Consider the following 21,535-nt stretch of genomic DNA (forward strand, 5'->3'; position numbering starts at 1 on the left):
TTTAGATTATTTTTATTTTTAATATTAATTTATCAAAACCATAAAAAATACTCAAAGTATCAATTTAATATAATATCTAAAAATACTAACAAAAGCCGTGCCATATACGCCTTCGAGTAGTGAATTTCTTAGTTCAGCCCGCTGGGTTGGGACCTGTCTAATAACTATCAACTCAGATACGAAGTCCGCTCTCACTTCACTCCACTCTCTCTCGCACGGATATTTTTTCTTTCTGCTTCTAATGAACTGCCGTCACTGTCTCCCAAGGTCTATCTACACACAACCTCTGAACATTTCTTTCTTTCTTTTCCTCATTTTCTAGAATCCCTTTTCTTAATTTCTTGTTTGGTTTGCAGATCATCCTCTGCCTTGCCTTTGCAAGGCTTCAATTTTTACCAAAGAAGACCATCTTCACCATCATTATTCTCTCTTAACATGGCAGTACATTCTCCTCCTTTAGCATAATTCTCGCTCTTTTTTTTTTAGTTTTTCTTATTCTCATTATATATGAATTTCTTGATGCAGGGAACCAAGAATTCTAGTGATTTGCGGTTACGTGTATCTGTGAAGGTAACTAAAAAGCAGCTTCCGATTCGGTTTTTTACATGAAGTTAAAGCTTCTTCAATCTCTTTGCTTTGCTCTACGGCTTACTATTTATTACTTCAACCTTTTCTTTTTGGTTCATTTCTTTTAATTTTCCAATCTTTTTTTATAGTTGTCTGTTAGAAATTCTGAATAACGTAATGCTAGTTTTATCGAAAATCTTTCTTGAAAGATCTCGAGGGAGAGTCTCAACCATTAGATTCGTGGGACCTACTAGTGGGACCCACGATGAGATATTCATTGTGGGATTTTTCTGTGAATTTTTTTTTCCCGGGAAGAAACTTTCTGTAGAATCTTGTATTACTGACAAGAATTCACATATTAGATATTTTGGAGTTTAAGGGTTTTTTTGGTACGTGTTTAGGAGATATTTTTGAACTTAGTATTGATTAATATTCCTTGTCCTTCTTTTTGTCCTTTCTTATAAAGTTTGCGTTTCTTAATGATATAATTTTTGTTTTTTGATTGTGACGTTGAATAATTCCTAGAGCAAATTAAAGTGATCCCATGAATCAAGAGGCGGGAATTGATTCGTGTTGCACCTTTTGCTGTGTGCGTGGTTTGACAGCCAAAAGCTAATATAATCAGTAGTTTCGATGATAACTAAATGATTCGGGCGATAATTGATTAATTGTTTTGTTTCTGATAATGAATGCGTTCTTCTGAGTGGTTCATCTGCTGCAGTTTGTTGAGTTTCAAAATTAAAATCTTTTCTAATAGATGATTGTTATTTGATGCTGTTGCCTGTAGGCAATTCCCAGCTCACCATCCAGTGCTGAGATGAGCGGTGCTGATGCTGAGGAAGAAGAGGAGAAATCTGAGATATACAGTCATGACATGACTGAAGCTATGGGGGCTGGTAAGTTTGATGCTGCTTGTGGTTGGAGAATCGGGTTGTGATGTTTTCTATTTGAAAAGACTGTGTAATTGTTTGGATTTTTAAAGTGTTTAAAGTGCTTTAAGAGCTAACTTTAGTTCCATATGAGCAAATTTGATTGAGCTAAATGTTTGTTCTAATATATTTTTAGTACAGTTTTGACCTATAGGCACGAACTAGGAATGAACTATAACTTCATTCGTCCAGATTTGATTGTCGGATCATGCCTACAGGTGATTCTCATTTGTTAGCTTCGTCTATGAAGGGATTCTATTCCCTCTGAAATGCTCTCTGATTTTTTGTTTCCCATATTGTTTTCTAATTACTCTTTTCAAATTTCTAGACTCCTGAAGATGTTGACAAGCTTCGAAAAATTGGAGTCAAAACCATATTTTGCTTACAGCAAGATCCAGACTTGGAGTATCCTAAATAACTTTGTCTTCATGATCTGATGGAAGCTTGATTATTATTGCTTACATGTTATAAATATGGTCATCGGTTACCAGATGCAACTGTTGAGCATTTGAGATCAAGCAAAAAGAAGTGTATGAAACACATTGTAATTCTTTCACTACAATTCCAGATATTTCGGGGTAGATATTAGTGCCATTCAAGACTATGCCAAGGCATGTGGTGACATTCAGCATTTGCGGGCACAGATAAGGTTAGTCATGTCATGGAGAAATCACAGTGTTAACTTACCAAACCATAACAAATAAACAATTGGAAAAAGAAACCTGTTGGTTAACATTTGACTACTTGCATCTGAAAAAACAACATTGGAGAATTACATTGTATCAATGTTTTCATCTATTTTGGACTGCTATATTCTCACTTTCTACTCTCTAGAACTTCAATTGTTGTCAGAAGAAGTTACTTAACTTTCTCAGCCAGGGATTCATTTGTTATAGTGCAAACTTATTCTTCTGGGTCACTTTCTGTACCAGTTGAATTTCTGCTCGCTTCACAGTTTCTATTGTTAGAACATAAAAGATGTTGTGTGTTGAAGGTGCAGCAGTATCTAAAGTCTACAGTTATATATGCTGCTGTTTTTCTTTTGATACAGCAGCTAACATATCATGTGACAGGGATTTTGATGCATTTGATTTACGGAAAAGGATTCCAGCTGTCGTCAGCAAATTATACAAAGCCATAAATCGAAATGGAGGTGTGGCATATATACATTGCACTGCCGGACTGGGCAGAGCACCTGCTGTTGCGGTATGCATGTGATCTTATTCTGTTTAACTTTTCTGTTGACACCTTATGATATGTTGCTGTACACCTCAGTTTCCCTGCATACACCCTCTCCCTATCTTCTCAGGAAGCCTTCTTTCATGGTTTTCCTTACCTTGTGCTTTTGTGAGGCACTACAAAGTTAGGTTTCTTCTAATTCCACACTTCAGTAATTAGATTGAGTTAAATGAGGGTTTTCCGTGAATATTTCACATTTTCAGTCATAATTTCATGGGGATAGTTTTTCAAAACTCTTCACCATTTAACTGAGCGTTTTTCAATGAATTACAGATGGCATACATGTTCTGGTTTCAGGGCTACAAGCTCAGTGATGCCTGTGATTTGCTCCTGGTAATTTTTTATTTGATTCCTTTTGTCCTCCATAAACAAAAGTTATGTGTTGATAATGCTTTCCCTAAAATCATTGTGAAAGATCCATGGCTCCATGCATGACAGGTTTTCAAATAAATATCATTAAGATGTTGATGAATTGTCAATTTAATATGTTTTTCCTAACTTGAAGAAGTTTTAGGGGTCAAGTTCACGGAGCTGTACATTTAGTGCATGACTACATATACCTGGGTGACTTTGCAGCATGAAGAGCATGATTGCAGGACTCGGATCACCCCCAATTTTTTCTTGTCAAATTGTAAACTAGCCAGTATAAAACAATGGGTCATCTTTGGTAATGGACAGCTTATTTAGGGATATAAAATTGCCTATCTATTCTACTTTTCTAGCATTGTAATTGACAGATCAGTTTAAGTATCCTTCCGACAAGATTTTGAGCTATACAGTGGACTGTCAATGGATTTACTTGATGCAGTTTTTAGTGCTAGCAGTGACAGGCTCAACACTTGATGGGGACCATTGTGCATTTTGAGATTCATTGTTGAAATCATGCATTTGGTAATTTTGAGATTTACTTGGTTTGCGACAAATAGGATTCCAATTTAAAATAGCTGATTAGTGCCATGTTTTGGTGACTGGGAAATTAGCTTGACTCCCTTTTAGGGAGTCGAGTCTCACAACCTCTCACTCAAAGGAGCATTGGTTCCAATGGTGCTAGAGCCGTATTGGTAGCTGATTAGTAACTTTGTAGCATCTCATTGTTTCTTGTCATGCAGAGCAAACGCTCGTGCTTCCCAAATCTGGATGCTATCAAAAATTCAACCGCAGATATAGTGAGTCATTTCCCCTTTGCATGTACTATATGCATAATTGCTCATGGAGCCTTTACCACGGGTTTTCTTTCTGCATATTGCTTTTTTCTTTTTGACTCGGTCTTTTTTTCTTAATGACTTGCATGTTTAGATGCCCATGTTTGTGAAGATGAAATTTGAATTTGCATGGTATATAAGGATGCTTCCTGAAGTGCAATACCAATTTTTGGTGTATCAACTTTTCAAACTACCTGTAATATAAAAATTGCTGCCTGAATTCACCAGTAACACTAGCTCATAAACACTACTCCCTAAGAGTTCATTTCTCAGTAGTAGAGTTTGCTGGCATTTAAATATAAGAAAAGGAATCAATGTGAAAATAAGGATGGTTACAGAGGCCTAGTTTCTTCATGTGATCACTAAATTAATATATTTTGTCTATCATTTGTTAAGTATTGACAAATTACTGCAAACTATTTATTTTTCTCTTATCTGAAAGCTTACAGGCCTTAGAAAGAAGCTTGTCACTTTGAAATGGAAAGATGACAAGTGTTGCACAGTGGAAATTTCTGGGCTTGACATTGGATGGGGCCAGGTACGTGATGTAATAGTTGATTTAAAAGCTCCTGCATAGTGATGATCATTATATACTGTCTTGAGATGCACTAACAGCCATTTCACCTATACTTTCCGGGAGTTGGAAAGAATAAAACATCTAGATTTAATTCGTTCAGCTTTCTGGGCTTGCTTTCGGTAGTTGAGGATTGATTTGCTGGCTGTGACCTGATTTCCACATTTATGGAGATGCGAATTTTAATGTCTTAAACATTGTTATGCAAATGAAGCAAGTCTTGATGACAAGTTAATACAATGGATACAGCAGTTTTTGCATTATGCTTAAGCCATTCCAACCTTTTTACCTGGTATTTATTTCTCTTTCTTTCTCCAGAGGATACCCTTAGAATTAGATGAGGAGCAGGGTTTTTGGATTCTCAAGAGGGAATTGCTGGTAAGTTTTTACTTTCTCTGGTAGTTAAACTTCAAATTCTCTGGAAGAAATTGGCATCAGCTTTTTTTTTCTTGCCTGCATGCCTCTTGTCTCTAGTTTACTGTCGAAAACTTTCCTGCACTTTTGTTGACATGTGGCAACATGCTAGTTCGGGATTTAAATAATGATTGGATTATGATGTTAAATTGTTGTGCTGAAGAAAAGCATCTTGAATAACATCTGTGCTATGAGCCAGCCCCTACTACATCGTGGTCCCAGTCCCTAATATTTGTGAATCTTGAGAGTTCATTTCTTCAAAAATTCAAAATCTATGCTACTCTTAGAGATAAACTGCTATTAGCTTTAAAGGTGCCCTAAAATCAACCCAGCATAGATGAGGAAGGATACTGTCCATTCTCACTGTGCACAGCAAGGCACAGCTAGTTACTGAAATGGGTGCAGATACAATATGTCTATTTCAAATTAAAATCAGAATTTTGTGACCATTCTTTCTTCAACAGGAGGGACGCTATGAATACAAGTACATTGTTGATGGTGAGTGGACCATCAACAAACATGAGCTAGTTACCACTCAGAACAAAGATGGCCATGTCAACAATTATGTTCAGGTAAGTAAAAGCTCTCCAGATTTTGTTCTATTGTCATCATTTTCTTTTGCTTGGGGGAGATGGGAGAAGGGAATGTTAAAGTGCAATGGTGTTTTGATTTTTCTTTGTGGAAGGTCTTTCCCCCGATAAAATATAATATTCTAGGATAATTTGGTTTATAAAGATTCTTTATCATGATTCCATGATATTATTTATGGCAACCTTCAAACATTGGTGCCGTTTTCAATTATTGTTCAGGTTCTTGATGATGATACAGACAGTGCTAACGCTGCACTACAGAAGAGTTTAACCGGTGATGATCCAAATCTAACAGGAGACGAACGGTTGAGAATTAGAAGGTTTCTGGAAGCTCTTCCTGAAGATGAAGGGTGAACTGGAAATAAAGCCTGTAGAAGCGGTCAGCATATATGAAGATATAGTGAATACTTCCAATAGCAACGGATGCTTGTATCCTTTATCAGTTTATTGTACAGTTTTTATCGAATTAATAAACTATCAATAAAGCTGCCGCTATCCATTTGCTCTCTCCTGATTTTACAGGGGTGAGTGCTGTCAGTAAGCTAAATACCAACTAATTTTGCAGGATCTCAGTTCTGCATTTTCAAGAAATTATTCAATATTTTCAGAACTTAATCTTTTAATTTTTTTTCTTGCCTTGCTTTCATGTAGGGCCTCCTACCCTGAAATGTAAACTCTCCTACCCTCCCTTTTTGTACTTGCATCAATCAATTAGTGCAAACGGAAATTGAGTAGCCATTGAAGTGTAGTGTAGGGATAAGGATTTGGATTTGGAAAGCTGGGGTCCAAAATGCCTTGGTGCCTTGGTGATGTCTGTCCTGGGATAGGTCGGTTTGGTTCATTTGGGCAGGCTATATTTTTTTTTTAAAAAAATAAAAATATCTGTAAAATAATATTGTTTTAAGGTTTTTTTTCAAAAAAAAAAAACAATCTTATTTAAAAAAGATAAGAGAAATTTTTTGGTAATTCAGTTAGGTAATTAGGTTTAAGCCTCAAGTTTAGGTTGTTTTTTAAAATATTTTATATTTAAAAATATATTAAAATAATATTTTTTTTATTTTTAAAAAATTATTTTTAATATCAACACATTAAAATATAAAAAAAATTAATTTTAAATAAAAAAAATCAAAATTTATTCAGCTTTTATTTGAAACACAATACTAAAATAGGATTTCTTCTAGTGAACTAGGACACGGAAACTATGATTCCAAAAATTTTTTTTTTTTTTTAATTTTTGCTAAAAATGAATTTTTTTATATGTTTTGGATCGTTTTGATGCGCTGATCTTAAAAATAATTTTTAAAAAATAAAAAAACATCATTTTAATGCATTTCGGCATGAAAAGCACTTTGAAAAGCAACAGCAACCACACTTTCAAATAGACTTCTACATGAGGCCGGATCAATAACTATCTCTCAGGTCACCGACCCAGAGGGAGCAACACCGCATGATTTTGGGATTTGGGATCTAATTACCTGCCAGGTTGTCCTGGCTACCCGCACCATCATCAACATTCAACATGAGTGAATAGGCATATGCATAGTTTTGAAACCCGATTCGGCTCGGCGGGTCGACTCGGGGCTAAAATTGAGCCGAGTTGAAGAAAAAATAGGAAAAGTTATGACACGGTGTGACCCGGCCGACCCGGCGGGTTGACCCGATAAAATCCGGTTGCAACCCGTTGACTTTTTTTTTACTAAAACGACGTCGTTTTGAATTTTTTTAAAATGAGAATTGACCTGGTGACGCGGCCAAAATCCAGAACCCGGAATTTGGACCGGGCCGGTTTTAAAAACTATGATGGTCTTTCTTCTTATATATCAGGAGTGACTATTGAATCTAGACTAAATATTAAATAATAAATGGAGATGGTATCACGACTCGGGATTTCCGTTCGAGGAGGTCGAGGAAAAAATCCTCAGCACGGCCACAGAAGTGATGTTTGTCTGTTACTAGATTCGATAAAGGACCCGTTTGGCTTTTGTTCCCCTGCTTTTGTTTCAATTTGACTCCGATGATGTTGAGATATTGATTTTGTAAGGTGGGCTGTGAACAGAAGTTGGCATGGTACGATGTTTCATCGATTAATACAAAATATTTTATGATATTTACTTATGAGATTAGATTTACCTTTATTGAGAGACTTATATTTCATTACTTTTATTTAAAATTTGAAATTGATAAACTAAATATTTAATTATATTTTTCCAATTATGAAACCAGTTCTTAAGTAGACTGATATGCCCATAGATTTGGAAAATACGAAGAAATTATTTTTACGTGCCAACCCTTATGAAGGTGGAAGGGGATTGGATTGATTAAATATTATTTTTATATTAATACATGAAAATTATATAGAAATAAAAAAAAAATTAAAACTAAAAAAAATTAAAAAAATGCAAAATTAAACTCCGCCTAAGCCGAGCTTGGATCACATGCCAGGGCACCACCCATTTATGTGATGGTAAGTCCCTGCTGGTTGCTGATCTTATCTTGAGAAACTGGACCTTTTGATGTGATTGGAAACTTTTACAAAGACCTGGCACTTTCCAACTAAACTGGAATCTTTCTCTTTTTTCTATTATTATTATTATTATTATCTTTTATCTACAAGATATAAAAGTCAATTTTAGTTCAAAATAGGTTTAAATAATGTTTAAAAGTTTTGAGCTTTGAATTGCATTGTTGGATAACAAAATATGGTTGTGTGTGGTACATATGATTTTCAAATATATATATTTTGTAAAATTTAATTAAAATATTTTTATATTTTTTTTAATTTCTAATATTAGTATATCCAAATCATAAAAAATACTAAAAATCAATTTAATATATTTTAACATCAAAAATACTTTTTAAGAAACATAAACTACTATAGTTCTGGACACCATAAATAAATGGTAGCCATGTTTTTTTGTCAACAAGATGTATCCAGTGATCTTTAAAAATAAAAAGGTTTTACTTAATTAATTGTCACGTGTACTCATAATGGAGTTTATTTTGTCAAGTGTGGAGCTTGTATTGCAGTGTATTGTGAATTTAAAATAGATATTAATCACAAGCTTTTTATTTTACAAACAAAATCCAATAAAAAATAATAATTTGATAAGAAGTAAAGGGCAGAAACAACAACAATACTCTTACTCTGTTCAAAATAACTGATGACATTAATTATTCTAGATAGAAAATTAAAATAATTGATGATTTTTATTTTGTATTTCATGACACAATCAAATGTCATGATATATTAACTAATAATTAAAATTAAAATTAAAATTTATAGGATATTACCGGTTATAACTCACAATAAAAAATTTCTCTTTATCCACCCACAGTGGATTATCCATAATATCAGACATCAACTTAATTCGTCTACGCAAGATCGCTAGATTAGGTTTTTTTATTTTTTTTGGGCGTGGTACCTTGCGTTTGAAATATGGGTCCGAGAAAATACAAATAATAAAAACAAAACTGTTTATTTATATTTATAATCTCAGATTCACGTTGACAAAAACATATACTGCCAACAGCACACAACAGAGAGAAGTTTAAAAAAAAAACCAGCCTCTCAGAGAAAATGCAACTCTACACGATCTTTCCTCGCTGAAAAAAATCTTCTCCTCACTTTCCCGAGAAAGAAAAAAACAAGGGAAAAGGAAAATCCAATCCTTCATGATCCGAAACCACCATTCTCCACCCGAACTACCGGTCTCCGCTATCAATGGAGGTTCCGACGGTGGCTCCGATCAAAGTTCCAACTCGATTCGAGACCGTTCTCTTTTCAAACGAAACCCTAACTACAACACTAACACTCCAGACAAATCAAGTAAATCACCTCTTGATCGGTCTGATCGCCGCAGCCGATGGCACCCCTATACAAACAGAAGCTACAACCGCAAGGGGTGGTTGCTCCCTTGCTTTCCATTTCGCGGCGTTTATTTATTCTACTGTTTGATTTTTTTCGCTGTTTTAGCTTTCGTTTTGGCGTCTATTTTGTTGCAGAGTTCGATTACCGGTATGGCTGTGTTTCGTAGAGGGTGGATTGATCATTGGAGACCGATCAAAGAAGATTTGAAATCAGGTGCTATGTTGAAATTCGTGCCCGTGTTAAAATCACGGTTGCCTTTGGAAGGTCACGGGCTCGATCATGTCAGATTGCTAGCTAATAGAGTTGGCCTCAGGCCTCCAAGACTCGCCGTTGTAAGTTTCCGAGTCTGTTTAAATTTATTTTTTGCTGTAGATGAGAAATGCTATTTTAGGAGAAAAATATTAAGAATAGATTGCAAGAATTAGACAATAGGATTAGTGCGAAGCCCATTGGCGGGTCCCGTTAATCTCTTGGCAATGCATGGGTCAATAACAAGGAAGAATAGTGATTGAATTGAAGTATGGAGATGGAGGAGGAAGAAAGGTCAATTAGAAATGATTCGTGGAGAAGAATGAACGCTGTGTCACACATAATTTAAAGAAAGTTTAGCTCTAAGGGAAGTGAATGGAGGAAGTCAATTCAAGCAGCCAGCCCAACTAGTTCGGGACCGAGAAATCCTTTTAATGTCACAATTACAAGTTTATTGTTAGAATATATGCAGTTGAAGGTATGGAAGTAGTTTAGACTTTTTTTAAGAATTTATGAAGCAGGAGGAGCTTAGGTCATGCGCGGGTTGCATTGTTTTGCGTTGGTTTTCTTCTTTATCCTTTTGTTAGACATGTGGACTAGATAAATACATTTTTCTGACGTGCACTTCTAGATAAAGTTCTGTTTTATTTTTTTCTCCAAAGACTTCATCTACGTGTTTTTTTGTACTGACCTTGTGCGAGTGTGTTTTATTTTAATGGTACTTTGTTCTGATGATATTCAGATCTTAGGAAACATGAAGAAGGGCCCACAGTCATTGATGTTGATTAGTGTGGTGATGAATCTGCGGAAACTTGGTTATGCACTTAAGGTGATTTGTTTTGGCTGTTCTTGTATAACTTCCCTGACATTTCTATGTAGATTTTGGCATTTCTTGCTGCTATTACCAAATGCTTTGTTAGGCTATGCAACTGCATGTAAATGTCACACCATCTCTTTAACAGGTTAATGTAGTTTGGCTCGTGGAGGGAGCCTCAATACAAGTTTATGCGTCTCCCTGTTCAAAATAAGCATGGCATATATGTTGATGTGGAGGCTGCATGTTCTACTTTGGTCTTCAACAAAATGGTTTATGCGCCTAACAACACCTTTTTGACAGATATATGCAGTGGATAATGGTGTGACACGATCAGTGTGGGAGGAAATAGGAGGCCGGATATCAATTTTAGGACCAGAGCAATATGACCATATTGATTGGTCCATGTACAATTCTTTCTCTTAATATTGCAGCTTCACTTAAATTTGTTTTCTATTTATGGTTTTTGTTTTGGATAGTGATTATTACAGCTAGGAACTTTCTGTTTCTATTTGTTTTTTCAGCAAGTTAATTGGTATTGCTAATATACATGTATTTTTCTACAGTTTTGAAGCTGTTATTGTCGATTCACTTGAAGCCAAAGGGGCAGTTTCAAGGTGCCTGCGTTTGCTTACTTAATCCTTTAAGAAATCACTGAAGTTTATAATTTTGCTCTAGTGTTTCAGTGATTGTTCATTGCCTGGGTGGATTGTGCTGTGAATGCATGCATGTGGAATTAAACACAAACATCTACTCTGTTGGACATTTTGCAAACAAAATATGCCTTTGTCATAGTGGAATGCATTTGCTACACACATGACATTAGACACAATGTAACATTTGTATAAGTGTATAACAGATATGGGAGGAAATTAAATTTGAAGTGACCAACAAGATTGTTTGTATCGTTTTATCATCTTCATGAAATTTTATAAACATGAGACGTTGCACTTATCTGCAATATGCAGGAATTTAGATTAAGGTTTTAATCTAGATGTGGCTTTGTTCTTGGGTGTTGGAAACTTCAATATATGTACCGGGAATGGATTATAGTATTTTAGACATGAAGAGGAAGTTGAGTGTATTAGGAGCTCTCTTGGTCATTTTTGAAGTTATTTGTAAGTATATGATAAGAACTCTTTTGTGCAAACGTACTTGTGTTGTGAATACAGAGGTGATTCTGTGGATAATAAAAGTGATAGTTATATGGATAGAATTACCTAAAGTGCATGTTTAGAATTCTCTGTATCTGTATTTGCAAGTGTGAAGATCTGGATATCTGGTTGCCTTTGTTTGAGATGCTATGATCATTTACTTCTATATCTATGCAGCCTCACACAGGAGCCATTCCAGTCAATACCGCTTGTATGGATAATCCAAGAAGATACCCTTGCGAATCGTCTTCCATTGTATCAGGAAATGGGCTGGCAGCATTTGCTGTCTCATTGGAGAAGTATTTTTAACAGGGCTAATGTTGTTGTATTTCCAGACTTCACTTTGCCGGTAAAAATGCCACCTCTGTATGTAATTGCATCTCATTTCTTGCCAGTCATGTATAGAAAATCTTATGCTATTTTTTACAGCCCACTTCTAGCCAGCCTTGTATAGAAAATCTTATGCTGTTTTTCAATTTATATTCCTCTCTGTATCAGATGTTATATACTGTGCTTGACACTGGAAACTTCTTTGTGATTCCTGGATCACCAGTAGATGTGTGGGCTGCTGAAAGCTACAGTAAGACCCACGCTAAGCATCAGTTAAGGGTGGACCATGGATTCAGCAAAGATGATTTGGTGGTTCTAGTTGTTGGTAGTTCTTTCTTCTATGATGAGCTATCATGGGATTATGCTGTGGCAGTGCACACCCTAGGACCTCTACTAGCCAAATATGCAAGGACCAAAGATGCTGAAGGATCATTTAAATTAATTTTCTTAGGCGGTAATTCCACTGATGATAATGCTTTACAGGTAGTCAACTTCTCATTGGTTGTAGCTTATTACTTCTGTTGTGATGTTATGTTTATCTTCTTGTATCCCTGCTACTTGATATAGTGTTTTCATATATTAAGTGAAAACTTTTATAATGGTACACTTTTGACTAAGCTAGTCTTCTAATGTCTATTTGATCACTTGACTGCATAGGAATGGGGTTGACTAGAAGAATGACCAGGGAAATATATACATGATCTGACCTTGATATTTCATCAAGTTTTCTTTTTGTGTCTTATTTTAAACAATGCTATCAAAGTATTGTCAATGTATTTATTTTAATACTCCATGCAACTAAATTGATTTTCTTGTTCAATACTTCCTTTTTGGCCACTTATATTATGTGTGGTCACTACCTCAGAAGAGCCTTTTCTTTCCTAATAATTGGAACATACCAGTTGATAGTTCTTGCTGTTTAGTATCTTCTCAAAGGAGAGACTTTTGTTTCTTTTGGGAAGAAACAACAGTGAGAGATGGGGTGATGTTTGTTTTTAAAATTTAATATCATGCTCTGTTCAATTTTATGCCTTGCTTAAGCTAGAGTTTTTTTTTGTTCTTTTCATGTAGGAAGTTGTTTCTGGTCTGGGACTTCATCATGGCTCTGTGTGGCATTATGGCCTGCATGGTGATGTCAACAGTGTGTTATTAATGGCAGATGTTGTTCTTTATGGTTCTTCCCAAAATGAACAGGGTTTTCCTCCTTTACTTATCCGAGCCATGACCTTTGGAACCCCTGTCATTGCACCCGATATTCCTATCTTGAAAAAATACGTGAGTGTATTCAAGTTTTTGTGGACTTGATTCCTTCTTTGGTAAATTATGTGTAGCACCTATCTCCATTTGTTTCTTCATTTGAAGAGATTGACAAATAAATTTCTTAAAATAACAGGTTGATGATGGAGCCCATGGGATATTGTTCTCAAAATATAGCCCTGAAGCATTGACAAGGGCTCTCTCTCTTTTGATATCAAATGGAAAACTTTCTAAATTTGCTCAAACTCTTGCTTTCTCTGGAAGACTGCTTGCTAAGAACATGCTTGCATCAGAATGTATAATTGGTTATGCAAGGCTTTTGGAGAATTTGATTAGTTTTCCATCAGATACCTTGTTGCCTGGTCCTGTGTCTAACCTTCAACGGAGGGAATGGGAATGGAACTTGTTCAGCAAGGAACTAGAACAGGAAATTGATGATTTGTTAAGCATGGCTGAGGGCGATTTTTCTTTCAGAGAAACCAGTGCTGTTTATTCCCTTGAGAAAGAATGGAGCAATCATGTTAATTCAACTAGCATCTCTGGGAATGGAACTGAAATTCTAGTACCAGATATCCCAACAGAATCAGATTGGGATGTTTTGAGTGAAATAGAAAGCTTTGAAGAATATGAGAGGGTGGAAACAGAGGAGGTATGCTATTCCTTTTGAGGGCCATGCCTCACACAACATCTACTTTTTCATTGCTCCAGTTGTCTTAGTTATTTTTCAGTCTTCATGTTGTGAAATTTTCTTCAAAAGACAGCTGAAATGGAGAATTATTTCCTATTTAGCTTCAAGAAAGAATGGATAAGAGTCATGGTCCGTGGGATGAGATTTATCATGATGCTCGAAAATCTGAAAAGCTAAAGTTTGAAGCAAATGAGAGGGATGAAGGTGAGCTAGAAAGGACTGGCCAGCCAGTATGCATTTATGAAATATATGATGGAGCTGGGGCCTGGCCATTTTTGAATCATGGATCTTTATACCGTGGCTTAAGTCTTGTAAGTTTCTTCCAGCCATATCTGGAACTTATATTTTTTGGTATTTATAAAGAAATTATATTTCTTTTTAGTACTTACAACATTTCTTTCTTTCTTTCCTTTTTTTTTGGTTGCTTTCTAGGATATTTGCTTTCTTTTCTTGTTTTTTTTTTTTTTTAAAAAAAATAAATTGGCGTGCACACACACATGCCATTTTCTGGAGATAATAGTTAGGGCATTTGAGCTTTCTGCAACTGGTTTTGTTGCTTCCTGAAATGACAAATGATTAAATATTGGTAACAGAACTGTATGTTGCATCCGCATTCGAGCCATAATTTCTCTTTTGTTTTTTGTCCTATAACATTCAATTAATGGTTCTTTACTAAGATTTGAACTGTATATTGCTTTGTTTGGAGATGCTGTGATGTCCAAGTGTTTTATTCCAATATAAAGAAACCTTATAATTGGTGTTTGAATTTTTTAAGATATGCTCCTGTATGAGCAGTCATGCTTTAAGTAGTTTTGATTTCTTAATCATGCTACATTTATCTCTTAGTCTACAAAAGCGCGGAGGTCAAGATCTGATGATGTGGATGCAGTTGCCCGGCTTCCCCTCCTGAACGACAGTTACTATCAGAATATATTATGTGATATAGGAGGAATGTTTTCTATTGCAAACAGGGTGGATGACATTCACAAGAGACCTTGGATTGGGTTTCAATCATGGCATGCTGCTGGTAGTAAGGTATCTTTTATGCCAGTGATATTATAGTTTAAACTTTCAAAATTGCAGGATTAGATACATCAAATTTAAGGTCATTATTTTTCCAAGTTGCAATCAGCTTCTTGGAAAAATTGCAGAATTTGATATTCGCACAAACCAGTTAGCATATTTCTGGTGAAACTGACATTCTCTGTTTAAAATAATTTATTTTCAGAAGTGCAATTATTGACTGTTCCCTTTCTTGATTCAGGTTTCATTAACATTTAAAGCTGAACAAGTTCTAGAAGAAAAGGTGCAAGAAGAAAATAAAGATGTAATGTACTACTGGGCTCGCCTAGATATGGATGGTGGAGTTACAGGAAGCAACGATGAACTCACTTTCTGGTCCATGTGTGACATCTTAAATGGAGGACACTGCAGGTATCTTTGCTTCAAGTAGGGGGTGTTCATGGTCAGGTCATTTTGCGCAATGTTTAAAAATGTCAGATTGTCCATCTATCCTGTGGTATCTGTGGGTCCCTTATTACACATACCATACAAATTTTGCTATTCTTTTCATTCTTCTGTCTTTAGCTGAACAAATCTGTTATTTTTTAGCCAAATAAATGGGAAAACTGTTTTTGGATGCCACTGGCATTTGCTCTTATACTACTGCTGAATCACTTGTGGAAAAGGCAGGTTTGACCATCTTCAGTTTAGCTTTAAACAGGGCCAAAAAGAAGATGGGTAAAGGCTAATCGTACATGCCCCATTGTAATTGCACTCTGTAGATTGTTATTACACAGATGTGAGCATTTGCCTTTTCAAAGCCAGAATTTTAACTTCTGGCTTTTGAATGCATGCAGAATTGCTTTTGAAGATGCCTTCCGCCATATGTATGGCTTGCCATCAAATCTTGAAGTTCTTCCTCCGATGCCAGAAGATGGAGGTCACTGGTCTGCCCTGCATAGCTGGGTCATGCCAACCCCTTCCTTTCTGGAGTTCATTATGTTTTCACGGTAATTTACGAAGGATGCTATTTTTCGCCCAAGCCAGTTTCCAGTTACATAGATGAAATGTTATGTCCGAGGCATTATTGGTAGTTGCAAGTCCATCAATAGTTAATGTTTTGTAAAATCAAATTGCAGAATGTTTGTTGATTCTCTTGATGCTCTGCAATCCAACTCTAGCCAAATGACCAAGTGTCTGTTGAGTTCCTCGGAGCTACAGGTAAGATACATAGATACTAGACTGCCTGCTTCATATGTTTAGGAGAGATTATAGTACTACCATTAATGAATATATTTATCTAATGGTATGCAGGAAAAGCATTGTTATTGTCGAATATTGGAAGTCCTTGTTAATGTTTGGGCTTATCATAGTGCACGAAGGATGGTTTACATAGATCCACACACTGGTTCTGTAGAAGAACAGCACCCTGTTGAGCAAAGAAAGGGAATAATGTGGGAAAAGTACTTTAAGCTTATGGTGTTGAAGAGCATGGACGAAGATCTTGCTGAGGCTGCAGATGATGGAGATCATCCAAGGGAGAGGTGGCTGTGGCCACTAACAGGAGAAGTGCATTGGCAAGGGATTTATGAAAGGGAGAGGGAAGAAAAATATAGAGTAAAAATGGACAAGAAGCGGAAAACAAAAGAGAAACTATTTGAAAGATTGAAGTCTGGATACAAACAGAAACCACTTAGGAAATATAGGAAGTTGAGATTCTGAAACTCTCAAGGGCTAATTCTGACTATGCTTGACTCCCAAGTCCTAATATGGCTGCTGAATATATTCTTCTCAACTTCAGAGATGGACAGGGATCTTGCGGAGAAGATGAGAAGCTTCATTTTTTTGTCTTTTTGTAACAGCTTCAGCACAGATTTTGCTCGTCTTTTCATTTTCACCAAACACACACTCATGGGGCAAAGGGGACAAGAAAACTGGCTTCCCTTTGACTTCAGCTCACAACTCGGGGCATGTTTGCACGAAACTCCGACTGGCCCCGACTATACCAGGATTTTGAGCAGTACCACGCATGAGTTGAAATTCTTTTTAACCATTCAAATTACTTGTAGTCGAGGGACTGAACCACATAATTCGTTTATCATTGCATATTCTTTTGGTAATGTAGATGCAATTTTGTTACAAAGAAAGACTGACTTGTTTTGTTTCCTGTTCTGACTTTCATTTTCGCTTCTTCGGAGGAACTGCAGATGACCAAATCGTTGCTTGTACTGAAACTAACCTTCGCTTTGCTAGAGAGGAACTGCGTCTAAGTTTTGGAGTCGTTCTTGCCATATGAAGCGTTTGTTCGCAGCTTGGTTGAATAAGAAAACGAAGTATGCCCCATAAATAGATTGGATAATTTGTCCTCTAATACACTCATCTTATATTTCCTATTGACTTGAGATTCCATTCGCATATGTGACTTTTGCAACTTTTAACCTTTACTCATAAATTTTTTTTTAAATATGTTGAATCAACTTTTACTTAAATTAAAAAAAAATTACTATATATTTTAATCAAAATCTTACTTCAATCAGAAGTTCAATTTTTTTATTTTTTAATCTTAGTGCATCTTTCTTCTCTTAAAAAAATTACATAAAATCTATTTTTATCAAACAAACTTTTAATTTAACTTATTTTCATCATAATTTATTTATAAAAACAACTCTTAAATTATGATTGAAAACAAAAGATTACTTTCTAAAAATCATACCAGAACATATATTCAAAAACTCCGGTTTATGGACCATTTGCCACCTTAAACCTCCTTTCTCTGCTTTTTTTTTTTTGAATTTGAACCTACAATCCATGTTAAAGCAGAAGTCTCTTAGCAAAATCCGACGGTACTAATTGAGCCAATCGGGCCGGCTGCTCCCATGAACTCTCATGGCCCTTCTGTAAATCTAAAAAAAAAAATTGCGAAGGCGGACCCGACCCAGTTCAGTAAATTATTTCATCATCACCCTAAAAAACGAGAAAATTACAAATACCTCCCGCCCTCACCTGGGACCAATGGTCGGACCTGTTAATGGTATTTTTTAGGGTTTAAATGACTCCAAAACCCAAACCCAACCCTCTCTCTCCGTTTCTCTGTCTGTCTCTCCCGCTCTCGGATATAGTAGGTAACCTCACTCTGTCTTTCCCTCTCAAACACTCCATATCTTTCTTCTATACTTCAATTCTGTCAATCATTTCTTTATTTTTATTCTCCCTTCTAGTGTAAATGTACTAGCTTTAGCTGAAATGCAACCACGTACTTGTTTGATTTTTGTTTGATTTTTGTTTGTGGGTCATTTTGAGTTACACATGATTGATATTTTTTTTAAATGGGGTTTGTTTGGTAGTGAGAAATATGGTTAGATGTTGGAGAATTACCTTTTTCCTGTTTGGTTTCTGAGAAAACCAAGGAAATTGAGCAAAACTAGAGTGCAAAATTGTTGAATTTTTAGTATGTGGGCATTGAAAGTAACTGGAACTGATGATGCGTTCTCAAGTTCCTAGTTTGATGTTCTAACACGACACCGGCTTGCAACTTTGTATATGATAGGATGGGGTCATGGCTGTCTGATTATTTGATACGTTTTGTCTATGAAAATTTATGTCTTTACTGTGAAATTATTTGTCTTTTTGATACTCTGAATTTGGCTGTGTATCATGTAGGTTTTGTATGCTAAAGGGTGGTGGGTTTTTTCCCATCATGCATGCTGTAAAGGGTGTCTGGGTTGGCCAAACATTTGCTTTAGCCAAGTGCAATGATTCTGGAGGGAAGAAGTCTCGGATTCGGAGGTCGAAGGAGGAGAGGAAGGGAATGGTGGAGTCCTTTATAAAGACGTAATATGATGGTTCCCCTTCAATGAAGCGTAACTGTTTTATTCTTTTGGTCTGAAGATGATTACTAAAATTATTGGAATCATTAGTTTGCCCTATCTGTTCCCGATGAATGCTATGAAATTGCTTCTCTTGGATGTCGTTCGCTAAAACTGAAAGACCGAGTGCTTGCTGAGATGCACATGCACTCACATGCTCATGGACACACACGTATGCACTGAATAAGTAACTTCCAAGAGCAGCAGTCTATGACATGGTAGATGGGCTATTTCTTGTTTTTCCTGGAAGTTTGATTTATTGTTGGTAATAGGTTCATATAGTATTTTCCAAACCAAACGATAGCGATTAGCTTCTTGATAACACAATGATGACCCGGTCTAAATAGAAAATTGTTGTTTATATTAACCTTTTAATAGTTATCTTTCTTTTTTTAATTCTCATTGCAAAGTTCTTGGAGAAGTAGATTTGGGCATCCATTCATTTGGAAGACCTGCTTTCAGGTACCAGAATTTAAACAATGGGAATTTTCCATCTCTTAATCTCACACACAAGGAAGTTGGTGGGTCGTTTTATACTGTACGGGAGATTGTTCGGGAGATAATCCAAGAAAATAGAGTGCTGGGTCCTGGTAACTTGTCACCGGAAGAGCAGCATAATGATCAATTTGTGGAGCAGTACCCATTGGGTACAATTTCCACAGAACCTCAAGCTTCTCTATCCACATCTCCAAATGGAAGTCCTGTACCAGATCAGCATGATGAGGGCTCAAGTGAAGAGCATTTAATTTCTGAGCTTCAGGTTGAACCTGAACAGCAGGGATTCGATAATGGGAGCCATGTAATTGTTAAGAATGAAGAAGCCGATAAACCAGAAGTTGTAGAGGTTCAAGAAACTGAACCTCTGGAAATAGAGAAAAGAATGGAAGAAGTGGCAGCATCTGATTCTAAAGTAACTCAAATGGCAGATGTAATGGTAGAGACATTTCCATTGCCGCCTGTTACCAAGCCAGCTGGAAACTTGAATGGAAATTGCAGTAATTTAAGGGAGATAAATGGGACTTGTGAAGAGAAAAATGTTGAAAAGGTGCTCTTGGAACCAGAACATGACCCAGGAAATGGCATTTCTTTGCCTGACAGAATAACTTCCTTGAATGATAGCAGTTTGGCAGATGATAAAGAAGTGGAAAAGTCAGCAGTTCAATTGTTGGAACAAAGCTCTGATTTGGTGCGTGAACAAGAAGTGGAAAACTTTGCAGATCTGGCAATGGCAAGTTCGCATGCATCTGTCACCAAAGGAAGCATTTTGCAGGATGCTGAGGCTGACATGGATGTGAAGTTGAAGTCACCACATGATGACAAGACAATTGCTGAGACTAAGGTGAGTTTTTTTCAATACCACGTATAATTATGTGGCCACTTTCTGCTGGAGGTGTGCACAGCAGAAAACATAAACCACTAGCCCGCCTTCTTTTATTTTATTTCCCTTCCCTTTCCTTTCCTTTCCTTTCTGGGTTTTCTTTTTCAAGATTCTTTCAACTTGCATGGTGTGGTCGGCTGCTAAAAGGCATTTATGATCTAGCAAGCTGCAACTGCTTTGCTATTATTTCTTCCCTTCCAGTGTATTAATTTAATTCATGTTCTTGGTTTAATGCAAGGTGGAGCAAGATATATATATTCATGTAAAAGCTAATTCCCTTAATATGCAAGATGATATTTTTACTTGGAGGAATGCACTGTACACATAGGGTAGCAACTATAAGCATAATAATTTGCCAATCGAAAATGTGGGGGAGAAGTTGAGCATGAAGCTATTAATGGCTCTCTTTTTTTCAGGTTGCTAGTGCTCAAAATGCCATGCAAACCAAATCTTTGGATAGCAATGACGTCACTGTTAGTATCTGTCCGTCAATAGCCAAAGAAATTGAGATAAAAGATAAAGTTGCAGTTCTACATGGTCGTGCCTCTCAGAAAGGAAGCAGTCCAACACTAAACAGAATTAATCTGTAAGTATAAGTCATGACCATACCTTTAAACTCATTGCTTTGATTTGCCATCCGCTCTACGTCCTTCACTGGAGTATTTCTAGATGTTGGTGTATTGATTTATCTTTTGCTTTGTTTCCATGAGCAGTGAATCGTGGGGAGCGGCATCCAAGAATCAAACAGAACCAGAAACTAACCCGCTTTGGGCCATTTTTAAATCGTTCTTGGCTGCCTTTGTGAAATTTTGGTCAGAATAAATCCTTTAGTAGCGTAGCTATATTCTGTCTACAGTTTCTGCAGGGTAGATTTATACTTTACCTGTCACGCCAGTGCATCTAGTTTTCCTGTCTATATCAAGAGTGATTGTCACTGCTTGTTTTCTTCCCCTTCATATTTTTTTTTCCCTTCACCCACTTCACTAGACCATTATGATCATAAAAGCTTAGTGCAATGGCTGGCATCCCACTTATGGGTTACTTGAAGAGATGTGGTGGTTGAAATTTCGTTGGTAAAATAGTGGCAACACCCATTAACCTCTGAGAGAAACCGTGTCATCTTTATGCTAGGTTGATATTTATAGTTTTTAGCTGGAGTGATACAAGATTCGTGTTAGTATCTCGAGACAGAAAAGAAGAGATAAGGATAAAGGGGATATGATCGGTAGAGAGGACATGCTTTTTTGTATTTTTTGTTTTGAGAATATAAAAACTCACTTCAAATTGTTTCATTAACCAAACATAAACATATTTCTGCTTTCTATATATTTCTCACAATTTTAGAAATGAACGATATCTTACTATTGAATTATAAATTGTGCTTGAAACCTTGATAAAACAGTTGTCTTTGCAA

At 36.2% G+C, this 21,535-nt stretch overlaps 3 protein-coding genes across 5 annotated transcripts; all 3 read left to right on the top strand.

Annotated features, from left to right (window-relative positions):
- The first annotated feature begins 101 nt into the window (after positions 1-101).
- On the top strand, positions 102-6,138 carry LOC18101334 (phosphoglucan phosphatase DSP4, amyloplastic). Of its 2 annotated transcripts, none has more exons than XM_006379439.3 (14): positions 102-267; positions 357-441; positions 526-570; positions 1,355-1,463; positions 1,638-1,714; positions 1,825-1,901; positions 2,065-2,145; positions 2,570-2,702; positions 3,009-3,068; positions 3,845-3,901; positions 4,380-4,475; positions 4,830-4,889; positions 5,390-5,497; positions 5,735-6,138. In XM_006379439.3, exons 1-14 carry the CDS (start codon positions 242-244, stop codon positions 5,867-5,869), a joined length of 1,149 nt encoding a protein of 382 aa, XP_006379501.1. In that variant the 5' UTR covers positions 102-241; the 3' UTR covers positions 5,870-6,138. The 2 variants fall into 2 exon arrangements, with proteins under 2 accessions (XP_006379501.1, XP_024462160.1); XM_024606392.2 differs by having other exon boundaries at positions 357-438.
- Positions 6,139-9,027: 2,889 nt separating this feature from the next.
- On the top strand, positions 9,028-17,024 carry LOC18101335 (uncharacterized). The gene is made up of 14 exons (XM_006379440.3): positions 9,028-9,715; positions 10,375-10,461; positions 10,750-10,853; positions 11,013-11,063; positions 11,778-11,949; positions 12,099-12,413; positions 13,002-13,205; positions 13,324-13,836; positions 13,977-14,186; positions 14,722-14,910; positions 15,140-15,309; positions 15,735-15,887; positions 16,017-16,098; positions 16,192-17,024. Exons 1-14 carry the CDS (start codon positions 9,188-9,190, stop codon positions 16,597-16,599), a joined length of 3,186 nt encoding a protein of 1,061 aa, XP_006379502.1. The 5' UTR covers positions 9,028-9,187; the 3' UTR covers positions 16,600-17,024.
- Positions 17,025-17,831: 807 nt separating this feature from the next.
- On the top strand, positions 17,832-21,077 carry LOC18101336 (uncharacterized). Of its 2 annotated transcripts, none has more exons than XM_006379441.3 (5): positions 17,832-17,999; positions 18,538-18,708; positions 19,206-20,082; positions 20,538-20,707; positions 20,835-21,077. In XM_006379441.3, exons 2-5 carry the CDS (start codon positions 18,545-18,547, stop codon positions 20,941-20,943), a joined length of 1,320 nt encoding a protein of 439 aa, XP_006379503.2. In that variant the 5' UTR covers positions 17,832-17,999; positions 18,538-18,544; the 3' UTR covers positions 20,944-21,077. The 2 variants fall into 2 exon arrangements, with proteins under 2 accessions (XP_006379503.2, XP_024462044.1); XM_024606276.2 differs by having other exon boundaries at positions 17,857-17,995.
- The last annotated feature ends 458 nt before the right edge of the window (positions 21,078-21,535 follow it).

The sequence above is a fragment of the Populus trichocarpa genome, chromosome 8, assembly GCF_000002775.5.
Source record: "Populus trichocarpa isolate Nisqually-1 chromosome 8, P.trichocarpa_v4.1, whole genome shotgun sequence".
NCBI lineage: Eukaryota > Viridiplantae > Streptophyta > Magnoliopsida > Malpighiales > Salicaceae > Populus > Populus trichocarpa.